At 38.3% G+C, this 26,522-nt stretch overlaps 1 protein-coding gene, 1 long non-coding RNA gene and 1 pseudogene across 7 annotated transcripts in view; 2 read left to right on the top strand and 1 right to left on the bottom strand.

Annotated features, from left to right (window-relative positions):
- The window catches only part of LOC102895643 (membrane cofactor protein-like), a 45,277-nt gene extending 36,234 nt beyond the window's left edge, over positions 1-9,043 (bottom strand). For 3 of the 4 annotated variants that reach the window (XM_025043903.1, XM_015586274.2, XM_025043904.1), the window contains exon 1: positions 8,792-9,043. In XM_025043903.1, coding sequence (XP_024899671.1) covers positions 8,792-8,912 — 121 coding nt within the window. In that variant the 5' untranslated portion in view covers positions 8,913-9,043. The remainder of the gene's footprint in view (positions 1-8,791) is intronic. The other variant, XM_015586275.2, reaches the window with a different exon arrangement.
- On the top strand, positions 279-7,795 carry LOC112476429 (annotated as a pseudogene).
- A 46-nt stretch (positions 9,044-9,089) lies between the features above and the next one.
- Positions 9,090-26,522, top strand: part of LOC112476430 — a 20,481-nt gene continuing 3,048 nt past the window's right edge. Inside the window, exons 1-3 of one of the 3 annotated variants that reach the window (XR_003045070.1) lie at positions 9,090-9,215; positions 11,122-11,405; positions 22,408-24,148. This is a non-coding gene — a long non-coding RNA (uncharacterized LOC112476430). Of the gene's footprint in view, positions 9,216-11,121; positions 13,686-22,407; positions 24,149-26,522 lie in introns of those variants that run through there. The other 2 variants (XR_003045071.1, XR_003045069.1) reach the window with 2 other exon arrangements.

The following is a 26,522-nucleotide window of genomic DNA, read 5'->3' as shown; positions in this document are numbered from 1 at the left end:
CCCTCTGTATCCATGGGGGGACGGTTCCAAGACTCCTCAAGGACACAAAAATGCATGGATGCTCATAACTTATATAAAGCAGTGTAGAACAATACACACAGTAGGCCTTCTGCATTGTCAGATTCCCAACTACAGATGGAAAATACTGTTGGTTGTGTCTACAGATGTGAAACTCAGGACATGGGCAGAAAGTATATTTATACAAAAAAAAAAAAAAAAAATACACATAAGCAAACAGGGTAGTTCAAATTCGTGTTGTTCAAGGATCAACTGTAATTTAATCTTCCTTCACTGATCAATGGATCACGCATGACTTTAGAAGTTAAGTTCCTTGAGACAGCTGTTTGGGCTGCCTATCCAATATATCCCTACTATGTTGCTATACTTTTAGAATCTTTACTTCTCATTTTTTGGAGGGGGTTGTTTCTCTCCTTAGAATAGTGTCATTTCTACTTAAAGCAGTTCCTCTTCTTTTTAATTACCTGTGGCCTTAAAGACCTAACAAATCTGTTAGAACTATTATGTAAAATAATGCGATGGAGACACATCAAGTGAAGTCCTAAAGGGCTAAAAGAATGCAGAGGCCTCTCCTATAAGGTTAAGAACCTAAGAAGAAAGGAGATAGGTTTATTATTTTGATCCCTGAGGTACCTTACTGTCTTACTCCCTGGATTAGTCTTATGTCAGGTTGAGAGACTGGTCAAAAGAACTCTAAAACAAGTGAAATTTTACTTATTTCATATCATATTCTAAATTCTGAAATTCTCTCTATATACAGTCTTACATTTCATTTCTACCGTGACCTGAAATCCACCTACTGGCAAAATGTTTACATTTCCACTATGCTGACCTTGATATCTGAATGTTCCTCAATCAACTGCCCAAAACAAAACAAAACAAAAGCAAAAAGCCAACCAAAATCTCTAGGAATTAAAAGCATTATTTAAAAAGGAAGATTAGTATGGAGGTGAGTTTTATTAATAACAGTACATTTATATTACCTTTATTGAATACCCTGAACCAGACAGTCTCACTTTCAACAGGGAAACAAACACGGGCTAGAAATGCTATATATTTCCGTTTAGATACGAATGGATAGCAACCTTCTAGAATTTCCTGGAACCACCAAGAAAGAAATTAAGTAACAGCAAATCTGTGATTAAATTACTGAAGTATCCTTTGTTTTATGCGTTCCATTTCGGTAACTATCTTGAAAGTGCATGAAGAAGAGAGAATTCCTAATATGACTTTCATATGTAGTGCTCTGTAAGGAAATAGAAATGTCAACTGGATGGTTTAATCTATTCAAAAAATATGAAGCATTTCTTCCCAGTAACATGCACTGTGAAAGACATGCTTTCACCATGTGCAGAGTTTAAAATTTGGTTTGGCAACCAGTTGATTTACAAGGTTTATATACTATAATAATTGAGTCTAATATCATACCTTTAATAAGCAAATTTCTTCTCTTGCTCAGAACACTGAATTTTTTCCCTATAGTGATGTTCAAACTAAACATTCCCAGATCCAGAAAAACACTACCTTGAATTAGTTTTTTAGATAGTTTACAATATAATTATTATTAGGGTACAAAACTACATTTTAACAATAGATGACATTATGGAATATGATAGGCTGTTTCAGAAAACTCCCCAATGTTCCAGGCGTTTCAGGAACGTGAAATAGTTTTCTGCTATGAATCAACAGAACTGTTCACCTTCTCTGCACTTGCCAAAATTGTGTAGGCACATGTACTTGCTTACAAAAATCTAAATCACTTTCTGACATGAGTCCACACACACCTGTCCAGATTGATGCCTTCAGAAAAATCACGGTCTCTGACCAAAACTAGAACCTCGATAAAGGCTGACTATCCTGCTCCTTCTTCCACTGTCCACACAATGTAATTTTAAACTTTCTTTGCTTCCCAAAATGCACTCTGGCATCTACACCTGTCAGTTTTATTTCTCACTTCCTCATTTCTAGGCCTACAAAATTCATTTAAATGACTTTCGAAGTCATTGAATGGTCTCCTTTTTCCATGAATCCTAACACTTTCTTCCTCAGTAATTTTAGTTACCCCGTCTACAACATCTGAGCTATTGATCACTCTCAAACTTCACTCCTTTCTGCCTGAAGAGCTCTCTCTCTCTTTGGTTTTCAGGACAGTATCACCACCTGGGGTTTCAGCTTGTCCTCTGGCTGCTCTTCCATCTCTGCCTGAGTGGATGATGCGATGTCCCTAATGAGTCTTTCCAGGAACTCTTATTTCACTCTGAATATCCCCTGAGTGGGTAGGTATACTCCTTGACTTCACCACCTGTGAGAAGAGCTGCTTCCCAAGTTCCTCTCCATTGCAGACCTCTAGCTGGGGTGCCAAGAAAGTATACTCAATTGCCACCCCACACGGCTCCCCTTGGAAAGTGTCACGTTATCTTGAATTACATAATGAAGCCAGAGTGTGTGCTCTTTTGATTCTTCACACTCACACATACCCAGCACACTAGTTTCCACAACTAAAATGCCTGTTCCATCCCTGTGGTTCAGTCGTTTACTTCTAATCAGAGCCAGTATTTCTTATCTGCAGTGTGGTAAGAGTTTCTGAATAGGTCTTCTCACCTACCTTGCCCACCATTTATTCATTTTCCACATTACTACCATAGTAATATTGATATGACAGTGACCACGGACCCTTCTAGTTACTTTTCAATGGTTCCCCAATGCCTGCAAGATAATGTCTAAGGCTTCTTAACATGGCTAACAGACTTTTAAGATGTCACTATCAGAATTCTCCTCTCTCTTGCACACTATTCTCAAGCCATATTCAATTCCTTAATTAAATTACTTTATCCCTGTAGGCCTCTATGCATTGTTTCACTTCAGTTTTGGCCAGAGACCCTGCCATTCTTCCCATGCACTCATCTTTCAGTTTCATCTTAGATGACAATTCTCCCTTGAGGCTCTTGACAACTCTCACTGAAAATATTGGGTTGATGTCATCATGATACCCCAAATTTACTTATTTCATAGAACTTTTCATATTGTAATTGTTTATTATTTATACTCCCTATGAGACTCTCATCTTCTCGAGAACCATATCCTACTTATCACTACATCTCCAGTTCCTAGTGTCGGAGCTGAATGGGGACTGTTATCAGTTTTATACACTCTTTAGATCAAATTTCAAATTCTTTACTATTTAGCCAACTGGTTCTGGAGATATTTGCAAATCATATTTTTTTCCTACAGTTTTTAAGCCTGTATTAAAATTTTTTTCATTAGTTTATAGACATTTCCCTTTATCAGAGTTTAAATTTCTTTCATGTCAAAATATCTATGCTTAGTTTATTACGCACCCATTCTTCATAACTGCTATTTTAACATTATCAAAGGTGGACTGAAGGCCAGCTCAGTTTTGGTAGAAACAGCATGGTTCCAAAAGGAATAGGTCTGAAGGCCATTACAGTTTCAGTGGAACTGCCTGGTTTCAAAAGAGTCAGGCCAAAGTGCGAAGCATGTCCCTGCAGACTAAACAAGGCCTTAACCAGAAAGGGAAGAAGCCTTAAATTAGATCTGGAGGAAACTCCTTTAAGTAAGGCTGACTTCTCATGGTTCAGTGATAGTTCTTATTTAGAAGGCGAATGTTGTGCAGGTATGCAATATCAGCACCCTTTGATGTAACTGAAGCAGCGCCATTGACTTTGGCTACTATGGCCTAACGAGCTCAGAGGGGACTGCACCGTAGCCAAGGACAAACTGCTGACATTCATACTGGTAGATAGGCTTTCCGAGTAGTTCATGATTTTGGAATGTTGTGGAAACAAGATGGCTTCCTTACTTCCAGCTGAAATAAAATTTAAAATGGCCCGTATGTTTAGGAATTACTGGATGTTATACTTTTACATGCTGCTTTAGCTATTATTAAGATCCTAGGGCATCCTAAACTTGACTCTCTGGAAGCTTAAGGGAAATCACCTTGCTGACATTTCCACAAGGAACGCTATCTGTAAAGGAGCCAACAGCAGTAGAACCACTGGCATGGCCCAAAGAGATATTCCACCAAATGATAACTGAGAAAAACTGGCTAGAGAAGCCCAATGATTTCCTTTTCTGAGCAAGACTGGAAATAACAACAATTGTTGGTTTGATAAAAAGAGAAAGCTCTGGTTCGGGCCACAAAACCTAGTCCTACCGGAGACTCTAAAATTCCCATTTCTGACTACTGTACATGCATTAAACCATTGGTTCACGTACAAAATGATAGCATTTATGAATCAACACTGGTGGGGAAATATAAGGAAGGCCAGAAAAAGTGCCTATACCTCACCTGTCCAAAGTACAACCCAGGAAAGTCTGCCTGTCCCCACTACTCCTGGACATTTTAAGTTGCCTAAAGGACCATTTGTGGTCTAGCAAATGGATTTCATACAGCTTCCCTATCTCCTCCCTCTTCTGTGGCTAAAGCCCTTTTGGAGAAGATTACCCTCACCTAGAGAAACCCTCTAGAATCCACAAGGATTGGGGAACCCATTTTTCCAGTCAGGTGCTTTGACAACTTTGTGCTATATGGCCTGTTCTACAACACTTTCCCTGTGCTGACCACCCTCAATCTCCAGATTTAGTTGAATACACAAATGGCATTAAGACAGTTCACAAAAACTGCAGAGACTATCTAAATGCCTTGGCCAAAAGCAATGCTGTTGGCCCTTCTAAATCTTAGACCCATCTATCTCCTTTGGAACTCATGAAATCTTGGCCTTTGAGAAAGTCAGAGGGCGACCAGTGCACCTGGCCCTTGCCTCTTCTGATCCATAGATGATAAACGGAGGTAAATACTTCAATATTGTAAAGGCCTAAGCTTTTTTATTAAAATTAGTCATGTGCTGGTAGAGTAATCTTATCAGTGCACTCCAGGGAGATGAAGATCTTAAGCAACACGCTTTGCAACCTGGACACTACAGCTATTGGAAAAGACACCTCTGGAAAGACTCTCTCTTCAACCTTGTTAGAAAGGCCCCTGTCAGATCCTGCTGACCAACCCTTGGGCCACCAAACTACAGGCAAGAGACTCTCGGATTCTCGTGACACATCTAAAGAAAGTACCTAACCTTGACGAGACCCACACACTACCTGGTGATCTGAAGGTGAAGATTTCCCAAAACTGAAGCAGAGGACATCTGATGAGACTGCTTTCCCAAGATGTTCAGACCAGGCCAATTAGAAGATTTAAAATTCACAAGAGTCTCTGTTTCATTTAGACTTTTAACTGCTTCTGAATTCTTATACAATTCATAGTCTCCCAATCTGAAACCTCAGGCTGTATTAGTGATAAGACATTTTGTTCCAAACAGTCTCTTTTGAGATAACAATACTGTTTAATTGCTTCATGTTTTATTCCTGTATTGTGTCTCCCCAAACCTCTTGTTTAATTCTTTCAGTTCTGAGTATGACTTTGCCGGATTCACTATTCTAAGATTCAGACTTGAGATGGGAAATTCTTGCAAGGTCTACCCCTTACCCGTCTTGTTACTCAAATGTGATCACAATAGGTTTCCAATCTATATGCTTTCCTCCGACGTGGAACATGACACTCAGGAGAGAACCTTCCTGGCATCAAGGAACAAAAGGCCACCGAATCCAGAAAAACCTGTCTCTTGATCAGCAATGAATCTAGAGAAAACTCTTCATCGAAAAGGGGACGTGTGAAAATCAATAAACGGAAACCTCATTTAAAATGGAGTCAGGAGGCTAGAAGAACCCTCATACATTGTCACTCAACACATACCAATGATTCCAACAGTTAGAGACCTATTATACATCTCCGACAGGAAGAGACCTATTATACTATTTTGCTTTATAAACAGGAGGAAGAAAAGATTCTTCCTTGCCCAATAACAGCTTGGCTAAGGGGAGACTGCCACAAATCAGCCAACGAAGATCACTATACTTTGAAATTTCAGTTCTCTCCGATGGACTCTTCTTTACAACAGATCCTCCCAAGACTATAAAAGAGGAGTTCCTCTCCTTTCTTTCTCTGGACTTGCTCTTGGTTTACTTTTGGACCCATGTCCAAATGCAATTCTTCGTTGTTCCCGAATAAACCCATTTTGCTGGAGAAATATCTGGTTGTCTATTTGTTTAACAAATCAGATAAAAAGCCTTCCTCCTGGAAGCAGGGGGAATTTTTTCTTGAGCTGTAAAAGCCAGTTGAGTATTCTATTTAACTTCCTGGTACTTAATACTTATATAAGAATGTTATATTGAGGTAAAAAAATTGAGCATTTGGAACCACAAGTGTGAAAAGACACAAATTCTCTGCATTCTAGTGGGGAGAGAACAGAAAACATAGTTTTGAAAAGTAAATACAAGAAGAGATGATTTGAACTGAAGTGTGTGTGTGTGTGTGTCTACCTTAGGTAGGGTGGCCCCTCTGAGGGGTAGCATCATGACAGAGTTTGAAGGGTAAGAAGGAGCCAGTAATGCAAGAGGCAGGAGGAGAATGTTCCCGGACTGGGGAAAGTGCAGGTGCTGAAGCCCCAGAGTGGCTTGGGCTGTCTGCTGAGCAGAAATATTCCCTTCCACCAGTGATTTGTTAAATGCTGTCAGAGAATCATGCTCCTTCCCTCCAGATCACTTCTCATATGTTATGAGTTATAACATATTAACATTATGGTTTGGTTACTGTCTGCCAATCCCAATAAATTTCAGCAAATATTTACTGATTGTGTTTCCCACGTGGTCCTAGCAGAATGGCTCCCGCAAGGAAGGATGGTGAGAATAAGGGCCGTTCTGTCATCAGCAAGGTAGCGACCAGAGAATACAGCATCAACATTCACAAGCGCATCCATGAAGTAAGTTTCAAGAAGCGTGCACCTTGGGCCCCCAAAGAAATCTGGAAATTCGCCATGCTGGAGATATGGACTCTGGCTCAACCGCACTGACACTAAGCTCGACAAAGCCACTTGGGCCAAAAGGATAAGGAATGTCTCATACTGTATTCGAGTGCGGTGGTCCAGAAATCGTAATAAGGATGAAGATTCACCAAACAATTCTATATGCTGGTTACTTATGTGCCTGTCACCACTTTCAAAAATTTAGTTAATGCAGATGAGAACTAACTACTGATTGTCAAATAAAGATATAAAACTGCCAAAAAAAATTTACTGATTGCCTACTATGTGTCTGACACAGGGGATCTAACAGCAAAACATAGTCTCTGCTTATGTTCGTGTGTGCATGTGTGCAGACAAACATTGAAATAAGAATCATGAAAATAAGAATGACTTGTTATTGCTCCCTAGTGTATCCTCAGGACCAGCACAGGACCTGACACATACAAGGCAAACATTTACTGAATGAATTCTGCTAAGGACAGAATGCAGCATATAAACTGTATATGTATAGGATACTAAAAATGGCTTGGGTATAGAAACACACATGCATATAGAGACAGCTGGAAATATATCAAAGTATTAAAAATGGTTGTCCTTTATGTATATTTTATACAATAAGATTTTTTTTTTTTAGCATATAAAAACATTCCATTCAATGAAACATAAACTTAGTGAATAAGCTTTCAGCTTTAGTTTATTAGCTGTAGGGGAAAACCATATTAACATTACTGATTGTTCATTTTTTAGGATAATCATTTCTTAGTAGGTTTGGCTATCAATGCTTTTTAGGTTACTTAGGATATCCCCCCAAATATAACTCAGCCTAATGGAAAAGAAAAGAAAAAAGGTCAAAAAGCCATTCATTAACTGAATAGGATACTGCATATACGTGATGGGCACAAGAAGACTCCATGGCAAAAAAAAAAAAGGGGGCTGGGGAGAGGGCCCACGGCCATGCCACCCTAAACAAGCCCGATCTGGTCTGATCTCGGAAGCTAAGCAGGGTCTGCCAGTTAGTACTTGGATGGAAGACCACCTAAGAATACCAGGTGCTGCAGGCATAGAAAAAAAAAAAAAAGGGATTGTAAAATGACAAAATCCTTGCAATCTGTGAGGTCAACCAAGGGTTACCTCACCAAGAAAAAAAGGGGGCGGGGTTAGGGCAAGTCAGAAAATAATACTGTATGAATTCAGGCAACAACGAGCCAGTTGTTAACTTTAGGTATAAAAGCACTGCGCATCCTTCCAAAACTCTTTAAATTCAGGCACCCGGAACCTGCTCTCACCCAAGGACTATACTCACAACAAGCGTTCCCCAACCTCGAAACAAAGCAAGCGGAGTTTCCATGCCCCACACTCCGCGCCGCTGGCCTAGCCACTTCCGTAAAGAACACACCCGGTAACGCCCAACCCGCAAACACCCGACTCACCAAGGCATCCCCCCGCGGAGAGAATAACAGCGCAAACCCTCCCCACGGATACAGCATGGGCCTTAGCAACATCTCACGCACCTGAACACTCAAGAACAAGCCCTCACCTTGAGCCCGGGGTCCGCGCGCCCCAGCACGATTGGCTCAGTCCCAAGACACCTGCAAGCTTTTGCTAGGGACACACCTTAACCCTGGACAAACACGAGCTGCGGCTAGCGCCTCCGCACGGCTCAGTGCGGACCACAAAGCAACCTTCACTGCGGGCACTACAAGGTCCCCAACGCCCTCGACCTGCACACAGCAGACCCAGGGGGGATCTCTGACTACGCATTCACCCCACCTCCGCATCCCCCGAGTCGACCCAGCCTCGAGCCTCCTACCTGACCCAAGTAAATCTGCCCCCCGCCCTGGGCTCCGGTCGGCCTGCTCCAGTTCGCCGCCAGAGTGCAAACGCTCTCAAGCCCCTACCGGAGGATGTCGGTAACAGGATAACTAGAGTCATCAAAAAGATCCCAACGAAGCGGCAAGAATGAAAAAGGTTCTTGTGGCAGCGGGGAGGTGTCGTTCGCGTGCCGTAAGAAGCCGTCATTTTCCGGGATATCAGCGGGACACCTGAGGGCCAGCGAGCAATAACCTTCTAGAGTGCGGCTACCAGACCCCGCACACACCAGTCACCAAGTGACAAATAAGGAACCGCTGGTGGGCATGGCTTGGGCCACGCCCGAAACGGAAGTGACGCAAGGAAGAGGGGCCGGGCTGGGCTAATCGGCGGGCTGCAAGGCTAGGCTTCGGAGCCCGTTTGGTGCGTTAAGCCTCGAGGGACCGGGTCGTGGCCCTGACTGAAGACTCGCTCTGACTCAGCCGGCGCAGGCGTGGCGTCCCTGTTCTCTTGGTATGTACCTACCCGGAAGCACCTGGGCGGTTTGCGGGAAAAGGCTGGTTCACTACCGCATTCGTTAACAGAGTTACCAGCTCACTCAGGATGGGTGGAGAGGAAGCAAGAGCTGGCGGGGTCCTTATTGCTCCTTTTCCGGTACGTTGGATTGAAGAATAAAGCGCATCGACCTGAAAATAGAAACCCAGATCTCAGACAGTGGATTGCCCTGGAGCCAACACCCCTCAGAGCTCCACTTTTTGTCCTGGGGCATCCAGACTGTCAAGGTTACCAGGGCCCTCGCTCAATATTTGGCATTAATTAGGCACAGTTAGGGACGGTATTTGAGATTTCCGTGGTTAAAAAAAAGTATGCAACCGAATCCTCTCAAGGACTGCTAGATTTCAAAGTCACAAAGATGGTTTGGTCACTGCACTCCCAACCCCTAATGTTAATGACTGGGCTTCCAACTCACTTGAGAAGCCCCCTGGGAAGGTAAATTATTAAACGACACCTGGCCCTAAGCATGTGGATCCCTTGCCCTCGAGCAACTAAATGTTTTATTGAACATACGTGCTTGAAAAAGGTAAGGACAAGGATGTATTAGTGCCTAATTCCTGGAAATAGTGAATGCCATTATTGTTGGGATGGGTAGGATTTAATAATGGAGAGTACTTTTCTGGTGAAACAGTCAGTGCTAGGAAGTTATGAATGAGGAAGATTTATTTGTAGAGTTGTGAGTAAGCCTGTATGACTAATAAAAAGCATTAAAGGAGCAAACAAAAAGTTGACATTTTCTTCCCATTAGTTGCACAGAATAGAAAAGGCAACCAATGAATAAACATTGGGGGACCAGTGCCCACAAACTTTTAGTTTTAACATAACTTTTTCATGTTTTGAAGTTTTTAAATGGATATAACTGTTAAACCTAGAATTCCATTTAGAGTTCATCCTAGAGATCATCAGAGCTGTGAGCAAAGATGTATAATTTTGGAAAAAAATATAAGCCCTTAAGTGTCTAGCAAAAGTATAAGGAATTTTTGCTAGGTGGCTTTATGGGATGAAATTCTATGCAGAAAGCAATGTGAAAAAAACATATCAATGTGAGAAACTATGCTATATTCATAAGTGGAAAAGGACTCCATATCAGTATGTGCTGTTTGGTATTCCTTTTATAAAACAAAAGTAGTTTATTGATACACATAAAAAGAAATTAGTTGAAAATTACCAAAATGAACTAATAGTTGATAGGATTATACATATTTCAATTTTTTTGTGTGCTTTTCAGTTTTCTGTATTGACCCAAGTTACATTTGGAATCAGGTAAAGAAAAAAAATTTAATAACCCAACTTAAATAACATCTGTTTTGTTCATAGAATGGTGGAAATAGAATTTGTATCACACAGAGTTAAGGAATGAGAGGATGGTGAGGAAATGGAAGCTCCTTATAAACCTCAAAGGCATCTTCTGTAATTACAAAGCTTTATATATATTTAAACAGTTCTACATCTGAGATGTACTAAAGACTTTCTGGGTTCAATAAACCATGGAATTTGCTCTTTCTCCCAGACCAACACATGTTTGGATTTTCGGCAGAGGATATGACACTAGGTGTGGAGGTGATGTATAAAATAAACACCTTAGAATCTTGGATTATTAAATCCAGATACTCTATAATGACACTTACTTGAAGGTATAATTAAGGAGACAGCGAACAGGAAACTCAATGAGGGTGAACTATCATTTCTGTTCATTATTACAGTTGTAAAAGGGTGATATAACAGAAGGGTTCTGTGGCTCAGTGTTGGCACTTATTTGGAAAACAGGGAATCTATCGCTCTGTACAGCCATCTCTACGCAATATTATACATAAATTATATCTCAGTAAAGCTGGAAAAAAAAACCTTTTCCATCTATTTCTAGGTGTCAAGAAACAACCAAAGCAGTAGAGAATTTTTATGAATTTATTTGAGCCAAACTGACAACTGCCATGAAGCAAAATCTCAATGGATGGAGAAAAGCTCTGGAGAATGACAGTTTTGCAGCTGCTTTTTTTCTTTTTTTTAAATACATTAAAATTAAGGAGGAGACGTAAGGAGGGTTTCATGAAATCTATGGGTGGCAAGTAATGCTCAGAGAAAGCAAAGAAGAAAACTCTGGGATTGGATAAAAAGCAAAATGGAGAGACACATACTTCTTTTACATTGGTGAGTACAGGATAGTGAATAACATTTAGGGCACACAGAGATGGTAATCTGGTAACAAGATAACAATGAGGAGTTCTGTGGTCTCTGTGCTCTGGTGCTGCAGTTGTACCCTGAGGGGTCTGGAAAAGGGATTATTATGACATTCCAAGGGTATGTTATCATAGATGCAAAAAGACAGTAGATAGGCTTGCTTAAGATAAAGATTGACTTTGTCAAGGAAATTACAGGCTTGGGATGTGACTACCTGCCATGCATGATCTGCTTTTAGTCAGGAACTTTTATGTTCAGCCTATCCTATGTGGTTACTTATGGTCTCTGAGTTTGAAAGGCATGTCATGCAGGCCTCCCCTGAGTTTGTCAGGTTTACTATATGGTCCTTATTTTGACCACATAGGCTTGGAAGTAAGTTGTCGATGTTGTTATTGTTGTTGTTATTGTTTTCTCATGAGAAAATTTAAAAGGGGAAAAATATGGCTAGTGTTTGGTTTTCTAGGTATAGGTTCTAGATTATATTCAATGATTGAGGTTTTATTGGACTTCCTTCCAGTCAGTGAAATTTCTATACCCGGGGTTCATTAAGCTATTCTTAATATAACTGAAGATTTTCATGTTGATTTCTTTAACTTATTTTGAGTTGACCCAACTGAGGCTCTATTTGATATGTTCAAAACTTTGTTCCCTATTTTTCTGGATGAGCTCCATGAGGCAGGGGTAGAGTTTTCTTAATAGGCTCAGTTCTAGGCCTATAGTATGTGCATAATAATACATATTAAATACTGAATGAAATAAATGGGTGTTGCTGTCAAGAGATTTAACATGCCTTTGTCCATTCTCCATAAGCATGGATTTACCAAATGTTGAGAGAATTCTGAAAGATTTTGATTATAATAATTGTAGACACTAAGACCAAAGCTAGATTTGTCTCTAAAAGGAATGAGTTTCAACTGTCTGCACAGAAAACCTTCCTAAAGGTCAGGTGTTGCAAGCTGACCTGTGAAGTGGAGGTAATGTCTGTCCCTTAGCCTTGAGATCATTTTAGTGACTGAGGTCAAAGGGAAAGTATTGACAGTGAACTTCCTAAGGTCCTGACAGGAATAGAACTGGAGAGAGTCAAGGCTTTGAGTGAAGTAGGAGAGTAAACACTAGTGGTTCCTCCAACTTTCCCTAAAGATGTTGTCAAACTGCCAAAAGAAAATGAGGAGAGAATGGAGAATATGCATGTTTGTAGACCAGGTTTTGAGCGGTGTGGTAGATCTCCTTTAAGGCTTTATGAATGGCAGTAGGATGGCAGTAAGTCTGTGTGGATGTCATTAAACAGACATCAACTTCTTTAAAATACAACCATGTTAGATGATTCTTTGCCCTCTAAATTAGGATATTTACATTATGCTTTCCTGAGGTGAGGGTAGCAGTCTGAATGGACCTGCGAATGCTCTCAGAAATCGCTGTCCGTGGACCTGATGAATTACATATCAAGATTTGTGAAAACCCGAAAGAGAACGGGTAAACAGGATAGCTAAGCCGTCTTTGTGATGTTGGCCCTGGGAGCTGTGCCTCTGTTGTACCTGGTAAGCACCCGCCAGCCCATAGCTGTTACCAGCAACAGTGTTACTGTGGTATGCCACAGCCCAAGCAGGCATTCTGACACAAACCAAATAGAAAAAGGAGGGCATTTCTCAGAAGGAATGTATTTTCATTTGGTTTCCTCTTGGCTTTTGATGACTTTAAAAAGTAAATGTATTACAAAGCATATTCCATAAGTAGATTTGCAAAGAAAAAACTTTTGTTCCTTTCTCATTATAATGCTGCAATCACAATATTTCATTTAAGCTTCATAGTCTTAAACTAACATCTCACAAGTGTACAAAAACGTGAACAAAACGAAGTTAGAATATTAGCACTAGAAATAGCTTTGGACATCAATTGGTCCAGCCCCTACTTTTCAGATGAAAAATGTAAGGCCAGAAGTTAACAGAATTGCTCAATAATACAAAGTTAGGCAATATGGCATTTTATACATTGTATACACAGTATTTCCCATAGATAACTGTTGTAATAGAGATAAAGTCTAATGGATTTCTTGCAATTAAAAAAATCAGAGGCATCAGATAATTGTTAATTACATTGCTCACTGACTTAAGTCTGAGGAAAAAAACACAAAATTATTTTTGTGATAGAGAATTTTAATTCTAAGAAAAGCCAATTACTAAGCAATTAATTTATAGTCCTTTAAAAGTTTGTTCTTCAGTAACTCAAGAAATAAAAGATTTTATTTGGTGACTTGGCTGTATGTCATTTTCCCATTTTGGAGGGAGATGAGAGAGAATTGGTCCTAGAATTTTTAACTCTCTAAATAATACCGTTACCATGTATCTGTGATATAAGTTGCAAATTTTTTCTCCTAGTTTGTCAGTTGATTTGACTTACAGTTTTTTTTTTCCTATCTCGCATGATTTTAAATTGAAATTCAGCTTGGTGTCCAGCTCTCTGTATTTATCAAGGTAAAATGTGACAGAATACATTCTAAAAGCAACTGTTAAAACCAAAGTTACATGGAAGTTAGCAGTAGTCATATACAAATCTATTCTTAAATATCCAGAAAGATTCTAATAATTTTTAGAGATCATTAGCGTGGCCCATAATATCATACCAAATGAATTTTTGATCTATAAGGATATGGACCCCTTAGAGACTCTAGGGCCACTTATTTAGAAAGTGTCAATACATGTTTATTAACTTGATACATTCTTAAATCTCATGCTTTCTTTATTAATTTAGTGTATTCTGAATCCATACAAAAGTGAGGTAGTTACTATTATGATAACAATTATCCTCTTTAAATTTTAATATGATTTTTATACAGAACAAAGTACAAAGTACTTTTGAAATAGAGCTTAGGAAATATCCAAAGCTTATTTTTTTTCCAGATATTTCTCTGAAATAATCTTGACCCATCTTCATTTAATGCCCTTTTAATAAACAGATATTACTTTTTCTTTTTGAGAAAATGAAAACGAATACAGCATATATTTTACTCCAGTCTGTCCAAAAGAAGTGGATTCTGCACTATAAAATTAAAGGAAGGTATTTAAGAAAAAAAGACATTATGCGTATAAAGAAAAATATATAAGAAAGATTAACAGAAAGTGAATTAAAACATTAATGGGTTATCACTGGGTAGTATCATTGTATTTTATACTTTCCTCCTGCGTTTTCCAAATCTTCTTAATGAGCCCATTTCATATTATAAACATTTGATAAAAAATAAAAAAAAGACAAACTTGTGAACAGAAATCCTAGACAAGAGTTTCTTTCTTTCAGTAGTTGAGACTATTTCTATATCCTAAGTGCAGTCTTTCCCCTGACTAGATAGTGTGTACTTTTAGCACAAAGAAAAAAGGTGATGGAGTGACAATAATCCAAACAGGAGAGAAGTTCATTAGGTATTGGGAGCGCTTCAGCATCTCCTAGGGCACATGTTTACAGCTCTGTGAGGTCATTTTAAAGATTTTATAAGTCTTCGATATTATTCCGTTGAAACGAATTATCTCCTTTCAACGGTCATTTTAATTCAAGGTGTTTTCCAACTTTATAGTACTTTGTCACGGAAGGACCCTGAAATAACAATGTTTTTATTTAGATGACCGCATGGTCAACAACTGAACTACCCAGAATTTATACGCTAATAATCATGGTGCTAGCAATTACACATAAATTACAAGTTCAAAAGAAGTGTTTATTGTCCTCTGTTGTGGTGGCTATGTAGGGCACAGGAAAGTATGGCATCAATTGAGATACAATGTAGATAAGAGAGAGATTAATGATTAACTGACCTTTCCTCATTGCTGCTTTTGTCAAAAGTGTTCTCAGAGTTGAGCAACTAAATAAAGAGAGCCTCATTCCAGAAAATATACAGATCTCTCTTAACACGTAAAATCTTTCCTTGAGCCTCTTTTCTGAACCATAGTTGTGTCAGGGGGAAGTAAACAAAAAATGGTAGTTTGGTGGAGGGTCAGCTTCAGATAGCACATCCTCCTCCCCTCATCACAGTGAAGACTGAAAGAAGGTATTGTAGAGTCTAAGGTATACAAATGCTTCCATGCTGAAGCCTCTCTTCTTCTTTGAGGCCATGGACACTGTCCTTCCACCAATGGACAGATCCGGATGAGGCTCATCAGCTCACTTGACACCCCCAGTAATTACTGCCACCGGGTCCCTCATCATTGTTCTCTTTCTAGCTCAGAAGTCTTCCCAGCATCATGTGTCACCTATATCAGCATTGAACATTCTCATGTCCTTCAACACGCATCTGTGTCTTTGGAGCCCACCTCTTTACCTATGTCATCTCTTCTGCCCCTGCACCTTGCTTGGACACACAGGTTTTCAGCTTGGTACAGACTCTGACTCACTCCTTGTCCACCAGATATTGCCACACGTGATTAACCTTCTCTTGTAGCATACACGTAGTCAAAATTCTAATCTTAAAAGGGAAATCTGAGATAAATTCATTAAGGTCACTCTAACTTTTTCTTAAAATGTAGCCAACAGTCAATGTACAAAATTCAAGATGTACCTTGATATAAAATAATGTGTCCAAATTCAAGATGTACCTTGATATAAAATAATGTGTATGTATACGCCCATTTGAGACTGATCAAGATGAATGATCATTATCTTTTCAAAAAGTTGATTACCAATTCTGAATTTTAAAAAAGCAATATATATTTCATTTGTTTCCATAAACAATCATGAAAAACAAGCTATAGGACAAAAGCAAAGTGAGTAGAAGCCAGATAATAAACATAGGGCTTTGCAAATTCATTTCCATTTTTCTTTATTGAATGACCTGTATCTTGGTTAACTATAAATGCCTCTCCCACCCTCTCACCTTTTCCTGTGGCCACTTAGATTGTCCTCTGTTGAATTTAGGATTTCTGACATGTATATCAATATAAAATGCCAGATTTGGTTTAGGGCACATTGATATGGGAAGAGGTAAAACAGAAAAAAAGGAAATTTACTTTAAAATGTGGTATTTTTAATTCTGCTTTCTAGAGGAGTGGCTTAATCTTTTTCTAGGGTTTTTGGTGCTGTTGTTTCTGAAAATTCCTTGAGGATCTTATAGATAAATTTTAGGACTTCAAGGCATAACCAGACTAAGGAAGGGACAAATGCATTGATCTGTATGATTAAGAAAAATGGACATATTTTGATTTGTGTGTCACACAGTCCCTGGGTCTCTGTGGCTTCCATTCAACACTGATGTTGTAGTGTGAAAGAAACCACAGACAATAGGTAAATGAAAGGGTGTGGCTGTGTTCCAAAAACTTTATTTACAAAAACTCATTTTTTAGTTCAGTGATTTCTAATATTCAGTTCCATGTTGTGTGCCACTTTGGATTGTAGTGTAATTTCCCATTTCACCCTAAACCTTTAGCAAACAGCTGAATATTTACTACACAACAGCGTGGGGTAGGGCTACTTGAATAGATGAAATGAAGGGATACTATATGGTAACAAGCCCAAGTGGAGAGGACAGAAAGGAGAGAGAAGTCATAGGAAGCCAGGTGAACGACAGAATTCAATGAAAGTCGGAAAGCAGGGGCAGAGGTAAAGTGAAAGTCTCCACGGGATCCTTAAGATGTCTTGTCTATTTAAGGGAAACTGGAGGACTTGGAGGCACACCCAAGTGGGAAATGCTTGAGTTCCATGAGGAACCCAAGTACAGATAAAGAGCTTCCCAAACCAGTAAAAGCTAAAGGAGTTCATCACCACCAAACCAATATTATAAGAAATATTAAAGGGCCTTCTTTAAGAAAAAGAAAGGGGGAGAAAAAACATCAATATGAATTAAAAAATGGCATTAACTATGTACCTATCACTAATCACTTTAAATGTAAATGGATTAAATGCTCCAATGAAAAGACAGAGGGCAGCTGAATGGGTAAGAAAACAAAGACCCTTATGAATGCTGTCCATAAAGACCCACTTCAGATCAAAAGACACGGACTGAAAGTAAAAGGATGGGAAAAGATATTTCATGTGAATGGAAACATGAAGAAGCTTGGGTAGCAATACTTACAGCAGACAAAATAGACTTTAAAACAAAGACTATAATAAGAGACAAAGAGGGACATTTTATAACGATAAAGGGATGAATCCAACAAGAGGCTCTAAACCTTCTAAACCTCTATGCACCCAACATAGGGGAACCTAAATATATAAAGCAAATATTGACTGACACAGAGGGAGAGTTCGGCATTAATACGGAGAAGATGTAAGTTCTGTTTTCTATGCTGATGATATCCACAGTTAAGAGAGCGGCAGTACTTGTCATGAAGGTACATAAAAACCGACAGAAAAAAAAGTATTTAATTACTTTTAAATGTTGATAAAAAACAGTCATGTGTAAATAAGACCTAACAGTCATCATAAGCAAGGCCCTGTGTTAAGGGAGGTAGGAACTATTATCATGCCCATTTTATAAGGAAAATGAAGTTTAGAGAGATTATGTATCTTTTTCAGGGTCTCAAAGCTAGTAAATGAGTGTGAACACTGGTTTTACAGATTGCAAAGCCCATGGTTTTATGTGATGTTACTCTGCCTCTTTGAGGATTATTTAATAAGGACTTTATTTTACCTAAATAAAATGATAAATAATACAGTATCAGTACCTTTAGATTTCAAGTATGCGTTGGTACTAGAAATTTAAGAATGGACTCACAAAGAGTTAAACTCACTCCACCACTTACTATGACTTCTTTATTACTCACTTTTACCCTCATGGAAAATAGACAGCTGCATCGCTTGAGACAAAGAGCGAACTCTGAGTCAGGAGCCTAAGTTTTCACATATTTAGGAAGGGCAAATTCGAGATCCATAAATAAGAGTAGAGGGTGGTATGGCTAGGTGGGATGGGCTTCCGAGGAGAAGTGACTAAGTGGGTAGATGAGCAATGACCTAAAAGTGGTCTTGGATGATGAGTGATATATGGGGTGGGAGAGAATAGAGCCCTAGTGAGTATGTGTTGAATGAATAGCTATCCAGTTGGTTAGTGGTGGTTAATGAGGACATCGGGTAATGTAGGGAGGCTTTATAGAGAGTGGTCTTAATAGTTTTGACACTCTAAGCGGTATACCAATGCAGATTTTAAAACTATCAGACTATGAACAAGAAGGCTGTTCTCTAGAAAAATGGGAATGGATTAGAGGCAGAAGAGTCAAGGATATAAGCAGCCTAACAGTATTGTTCTTCAGATATCAGTGCATGACTTACCTTGTGTAACATTTGGCACAAATTTTTGATATAGTAAGTCCACAGTGAAATATCAAACGTGCAGATAATAGCATTTTTTTCATTAGTGAAATGTCAAGCCAGTGAGGTTAAATCACAGAAAGAACTTGCAAGTCTGTGTGAACTGACCGGGAAGTTTTCACTAAGTGTTAGTATGAACAGAGGCCCTTACAGAAATATCATAATTTTCTTATAGGCTAATAACTCAGAACAGAGTATAAAAGGTGAGACTACATACTGTTCTATAGGATATTGGCTCATTGTTCTCAAGTAGCTAAAACAAATTTAATAAAATAGAGATGAGGGGAAGGTATATGAAAGAAAAGAACAGAAATATTCCAGCTTTGTACTATTCAGTTTTGGATACTGAATTTCAGTGATACAGAATCAGATTCAGAAGTGGGCAAATGAAATTTTCAATGGAATAGCCAAATGGCTTCAAGATTTTGAGTCAGATAATTGGGACTAAAACCCTAATTCTTTAACTTTCTACTGGTATGATTTTATGTAAGTCACTGAATTTCTCTGAACCTCAGAGTCTTCTCTGCTTTGGGATAACGACATTGCTGGGCCTACCTATGTCTCGGAGTTACTTTCAGAACCAAAGAAGACAATAAATGGTAAAGCATTTTGTAAACAAATATCTTAGCCATTGCTATTCTTATTATTTATCTTGACTAGTATGCAATTGGAGGTCAAAAATCATTAAATAAAAATTATTTTGCATGTGTATAGATGGTCCTCACTCACAAGGAGCTCATTGTCTGAGGAGAGGGATGATGAGGAGTGTAGTGGGGGCTGAGAAGACAAGAGATAAGTTAATAGAGTGTGGGAAAGCACAATGCTGGGGTAAGGGAGGAAACACACAGAGTAATTAGACATTGTGACTCTGGGAAAGCTGAGAATTGAGGTGGCACATGAAGTCATCAGTTGTGAGTCTAAAACAAATTTGCTTACCAAGTTCAGTGTTAGTGTATCAAAACACTGAGCATCCTGGAACCCTGAGGTAACTTTAGGACGAGTTAAAGATGGACTATTTAACTTGGTAGAGTTGTGGCAGAATTTTCTGATGGAGAATAGTAGCAGTTATATCCATCCAAGTCCTTCAGTCATGGACACAACACAGCCCCTGGCAGATATTACTAACTGTCACAACACTGCTTTTGCTGAAAACTGAACACCACCTCAGTCCATTTACTAGATTTATAGTGGGTATTTCCCCTGCTAACATCACTTTCTAGCCACTTCATTCTTACTCCCGTCTCTGAACAAGGCGTACAAAATGAATCTTTTTTTTTTTTAAGCATAAGCAGTTTGAAGATCTACTAAGAAATTAATATAAGACAAAAACGAAAAGAATACACACACAGTTATGATCTCACTTTAAAACACTGCTCAGTGTTGCCGACTGTCACAGTGAAGATGCCATCTCCCCCACATCCACGTTCCAGATCTCTCTTACTCTGCTCTATTTGTTTATCACCTTTATTCCCTTTAATATAATTGAAGTGTCTTGTTTATAGTCTCTCTCCTTCCACCAGAGTGCAAAGTTCATAAAAGACAGGGATTTTTGCCTATCTTCACTGATAGATACATAAAAGCCTTAGAACTCTCCTTGGCACTGAGAGGTGCTCAATAAATCTTTACTACACAAAAAGAGTCTGCTAAACACCACTTAATAAAACCTGATTAGATTCTGAACTGTCTCCTGTGTCAGAGGTATACTTTAGCCTGCACCCTTCCAGGCCTGGTTTAATCCTGTGTCTCCCAATAGCTGGCCATCTCCTCCTACACTATTCTGTCTGTCTTCTTTGGCTCTGAGATAAACTGGTCTCCTGGCTAGATAACTACGAAGGTCCTCTCCTCTCTTCTATTCTGTGTCTCACATGGCTTCCTTCTTTACTGTGAGGATGTTTATGCCCTCTCCTTCTTGTGAGGAAAGCTTGAGCTCCAGATGAAAACAATCAACCCTCCCTATCTGGCCACACTTACTTAGCTTATCAACTTCACCACCACATGGGCATATGACTGGATTATTAATTAGCCCAGTTGCTTCTAACAGAGGGAACTTCCACATTCTGATTAAACTTACTATCTTATTAGAAATAGTTATGCATTATTTCTAACATGAAAATAAGTGGCATTTTGTTAAAGTAAAACAGGCCAAAAATAAGATTTTAGAAAATGTTTTGAAGTTTTTATAGATTACATACATATAAAAAGTTGTTGGGGGGTTACTTAGATGTTTTGCTTCTTGACCTTTCAGGTTAAAGAAGGCCTTAATCTTTTTCCACATCCCTGGTTGCCATTGATCAGAGAGAGAATGGTTGCACCACGGACTTTGCACTTAGAGAACGCGGAAAAAACAGGAGACAGGTTTTAAGGGACAGAATACATGAAGAAATGGATATGATCTGAGGTAGTTTAGGCGAGATAACCACGTGTAAATCAATAATGTTTATGGAATAGTTATTGAATCTTATTTATGCCCGAGGATGACTAATATGAGGAAATGATCTTAAATTACATGGGTGAAACAAACTAACAGACTTGGGAATTTGACCATCCAGTTGATTAAGAAGAAATAGGCCAGAGAGATGAGGTATGAACTAGTTCGAAGGGAGAGGATGGGAGGTCATCCTGACTATCTCAAAGAAGAACAAGGACTCATTTGCTCCAGGGCGTTTTAACTGGAGATTGGTACAGAAAAAGAAAATTAGCCCCAACTACTTTAATTCAGCCTTAATTTTTAAAAAGCCTAAAATTAAAAAAAAAATTAGCTCAAAAAATTAATGCAAATGATAGTAGCACTAAGTGATAAACTTTAAGGGGAAAAGGTTATTGACACAGGACATTTGCTAATGTATAACATCAAGCTACTTCCATTTTCTTTTTGTAATAAAGGTAATTTGCATTTACGTGTCAAGCCAGACATAGAGAACATTAGTTAGGAAAGGTAAAGATTTAACTTCAGTTTAAATCTCTACTAATTATTTTATCATGAGATTGAGTTCCCTAGATTGTAAGAAGTTCTGCTGTGATATTCTGCTTTTAAAGTGTTTATATTGGCATCTGTGAAATATCAAAACATTGATCTTCATAAAGCTTGTTGTAGGAGGCTGCATTTGTTTAAATGCTTGCTTTAGAAAACGATTCACTTAAAGTGATAAACTTTTTCATGGGTATAGAATTTGCTCATCAAACTTACAACATTGGTCTCACTGACTTTGACCTAATTTTTTTTTTCTAATTAAATCAACTAATACAAAAGCTGCATATACTCTCTTCCCAGTCAAAAAATTTCCTTATTTAGATCTTAATCCTTTTCAGATTTTTGCAAGTTTAAAAAGTAAATGGTGTTTATAAAATATTTTTAAAAAATTTAATGTCCAATGCAGTCTCAATTCTTCCACACTGACAGCCTGTGATGTGTGTACAAGGAGGATGCACTAACTTCTAGTGCCTAAAGAAGAAAAAGAGGTAGTAAATGGGCAAGCAATTTTCATCTCTTCTTTCCTCTCGTTACTGATACTCAGCTTTCTCACTTTTGTCTAAATACCGTGTGGCTCTTAGGCTGAGGCTCAACTAAAAGTCTCTGTTCATTAGGGACCTAAATTCAGGAGCTGGCAGGAACTCAGAAACCAAATTATTCTAAAGAATTGTGATGTCCTGTGAAGGGCAAAATAATCAGAACTTGTACATTTAATAGTCCTACAGACATCATAGACCAGTGTCACCTACAGAAGTCACTGACACAGAGCTGGACTCCTTCCTGTGCCCTAGAGCCATCTCTCACAGCCAGACCTGTGACATCCCACTTATTCTCATCAGTGAGTCATAAAGAAGAACAGCTCTCCATCTGGGTGAGCGAAGCAGAGAACATCTGCGGAGAACTGGCATCATTCTTGCCACTACTTTTGTAATGGCCAGGAAGAGGTTCACTGAAGCATCATGACCAAATGTTCTGAGAAGAAAAAGAAAAATGAGGGGAGGAGTCTTTGCCAACCTGAAACGCCCAGCTTGTTATTGGATCCTGTTGTCCTTCTGAAATCTGATGATTGTTATTGGGTGGTAGATTTTGTAAATATCAAACATTCCTTAGAAATTACTGTATTTTTGTTATCTTCAACAGACACTGCATACCACTGAGAGTACTAGATCCATACTACCTGAAACAATAACTATGGTCATAATAATTCCAATGTCAAAAATATTACTGATGCAAAAAATACACGATTGTATTAAAAGTACTTACTTATACACTATTACAAATTCCACTATTGATTTTAAATTTCCTGAAACAACCTTTCCCTGACTTATTGTTTTGAGAAAATAATAGGAGGTAGATGTTAAAAATTAAGAGACAGATTAAAACATGGAAGACCTCAAAGAAGAAACCCCTTTAACATGCGCAAATTAGTCTTTTTATTTCTAAGGAAAAGCTCAAATTCTTACCTCTTTAATCCATCTCCTTTGCTAGTACTTCAAAACTCAGCCCAATAATTCCATTCACCATGGGACATTTTAGTACTTATCTTTAGGGGAACTCAGAGTCATTTTATCCATGTGTACCTCCATCAAGGAAGTTATAAATTCCATGATTAGCAAGAAAGATGTCTTATTGAAATATGCTCTCTCTCCAGCCCTAGCCTAAAGATTTCCAAACATGGGGTGCTCAAAAAGTATGCACTGATTAAAGGAAAGATGGCTTTACCCTGAAGATTCAGAGGAAACAGTTAATTATCTTTACACTTTAAATGTGAAAGGCAGGGGATTCACCCAGTATGCCTTAAAATCACTTAGAGTAGGCCACAAATTTTGGAGTAGTACATCATCATTTTTTATTTATTAAATCTATATTGTTACTGCAAGAAAGTCACGTAACAGTGAGGTAGTTACTGGAACAGCTAAGAACTTTGTCTCTTGATTACTTAAGACATGTGATCAGGGTAGTAACCATTTGTAGCAGAGACTATTGGTATCTCCGGTATCCAGTTTCATTAGTAAGAGAACCCTGTATTTTTAACTGGGCCAATGGCCACCTTCAATAAAGGCTTCATTTCTCAGCTTCCCTTACAGACGAGTGTAGTCATCTGTGTTATGGCAAGACGATTGTAAGTGGAGTGTCTACAAAGTGTCTCTAAAGGAATGGGTGCTGCTTTCTTCCATTCTTCCTCTTTGCTGGCTGAGGTTTGGACTGTGAGATGAGATGGAGTCTCAGATGGAAAAATCCCAGGCTTCTGTGGGTCTTGGAGCCACCCTGTGAGCCCTCGACTGCCCATGGTTCTTAACCTGAGAGAGAAGTAAACCACTATCTTGTTTAAGCTCCTGTTATTTTGTTTTTACTGTCTTTTGCAGCTGAATATAATTTTAACTGATGTATCATCTCGTCCCAAAACAGCGACATTAAGTTGACAAAAACCATGGGGGTATAGTCATGACAGTGATTATTTTTGTAGACACTTTTTTTTGGTCACTTTTATATTTAGGCAGCAATTGAATTTTACTGATTTGTAACTTTTTTATTGGCTATGTTGTAAAATCTTTTCAAGTGTGCCAACAAATGTTTAATCTTCAAAATTTCCGCAAACAGTTGGAGAACCACTAGAATATGGAAAGAAGATAAAAATTTTCCATTGCATGCATATTTCCTTCTGCCTGTCTCCTGTCACACATTTAAAAGTTATCTGAAGAGCACAGGATCATGGGTGTCCTCTGACTTTTGACATTATAAAGGTCACTCTCAACCTGCTTACTATGACTAAGCTAGGGTGTTGGAGTAACAATGTGAAGTAGGTTCCAGCCTATGTATGGCTGATGAAACAGTGAATATTTTTGCAGGTATTATAAGACACTAATATGCTGCAGTAGCAATTACATCGTAAAGTTCCCTGACCTAATTTCTTGCCTCTCGAATTCTTTTATTGGATCCCACTTATTAGCTCCCCTGGGCATTAGATATTTGGGTAGCCATGAAGTTAAACCATTGTCAAAAGACAGCCATGAGATTCCTTTCCCTATGATCAATACATACACTCTGGAGAAGCATGGAGAGCCCATTAAGTAAGGTCAGGGATGGGAGGATTCAGGGCTGGGATAGGGTGCCATTCCTATCTTTTCCTGTTTGTTCAAATTCTTTGAACTATTTTGCAGTAGAGGGAATCTATGGAGACATTCAATAGACTGCCAATTATTAAAAGTTGCTCACAGATATGATTCTGCAGCAGGCCTCTTTTTATTTAAGAAATCTATATTGAATTTTATAGGATTATAAAGGTTAACATATATTTATGGTAGACATATTTAGAAGGCATAAGCCACAGATCGGAAATGTCACCATCCATAATTCTGCCACTCATCATAGTTAATATTTTGCTATGTATCTATCTAGTCTTTTTATCTGAAAATATATATGTACCCAGGTGTCAACTGGGCTCACTTACCTTTAGAAAAAAGAGCTGGTTAAATTGAACATGAGCACAAATTCCACATCTGTTAAGTACGGATTCCCATCCGCCCCCACCACCCATAGTCACCAGCTCACCAACTGTAAGTTCTCAGATTTCTTATGGCTTACTTCCTCATGTTTCTCTCTGTTTCTATGTCTCTATGTCCATATCTGCTGGCTCAGGGTTCTACATACAATATTCAGCTAAAAGCCAAAGAGCCTGTTGGGGATTTCAGTAAAAATTCCACTTGCATCCAAGTATTTTATGACTTTATTATCTTTGTGGAATATTTGGAGGGGGGTCACATTTCGAAGAACACTTCTGGCCATCTTTTTGGGTCCTCTTTTCCTAAGCCTCCATATCTGGAATAATAAATATCTTACACCTATTCATAACAGCATTGGCCTACCTATATAGAGTGTCCACTTTTTCTCCAAGTAGTTTCCCAAATGCAGTTTCTTTCCTAAGAGGATGGGTAAAATTTTAATATCTTCAAACCTTCATATATAGCATAGTTTAAAACAAATTTTTAAACTCATATGCACATGGTTTTATAACCTTCTTTGGTAATTATGAGCTATATTGTAAAAAATGTCCTCATTACTATATATTATTCCACGACATCATTTTTTAGTGGCTGTTTGTTATTACTTGAATAGACCATAATCTAACTATTTCCAATTGTTGGAAATTGAGGTAGTTTCTCATTTTCACTGTTAGAAAAAAAAAAAACACACCACAAAGCACATTCTTGCATACATGAAAAGAAATGAGAAACATCACATGTATGCATATATATATATAATCATTATTATAGGTTTTAAGAAATACTTTAAAAAATAGTTCATATTAATCAGCTTTTTATGGAAATAGTATTTCAATTATCTAAATAGACCTCTTTTTTCACTTTTTCATAATTATTATTTTATTTTATTAAATTTATTGGGGTGACATTGCTTAATCAAATTACATAGGTTTCCAGTGTCCAATTCAATAATACATCATATGTATATTGCATTGTGAGTTCACCATCCAAAGTTACCATCTGTCACCATATATTTGACTCCCTTTACCCTTATCTACCTTCCTTTCTCCCCTTTCCCTCTGATAACCACTAAACTGTTGTCCATGTCCATGAGTCTGTCTTGTTTGTTTGTTGCTTTTAGTTTTATATCCCACATATGAGTGAAATCATATGGTTCTCAACTTTTTCTGTTTGACTTATTTTGCTTAGCATGACAATCTCAGATCCATCTATGTTGTCACAAATGGCAATATAATCATCTCTTGTTATGGCTGAGTAATATTCCATTGTATATATGTACCACAGCTTCTTTATCCCATCATCTATCAAAAAGAACTTCAGTTGTTTTCA

This window comes from Pteropus alecto, unplaced genomic scaffold (assembly GCF_000325575.1).
Source record: "Pteropus alecto unplaced genomic scaffold, ASM32557v1 scaffold101, whole genome shotgun sequence".
Taxonomy (NCBI): Eukaryota; Metazoa; Chordata; class Mammalia; order Chiroptera; family Pteropodidae; genus Pteropus; species Pteropus alecto.
This window is presented reverse-complemented; position numbering and strand designations above follow the sequence as displayed.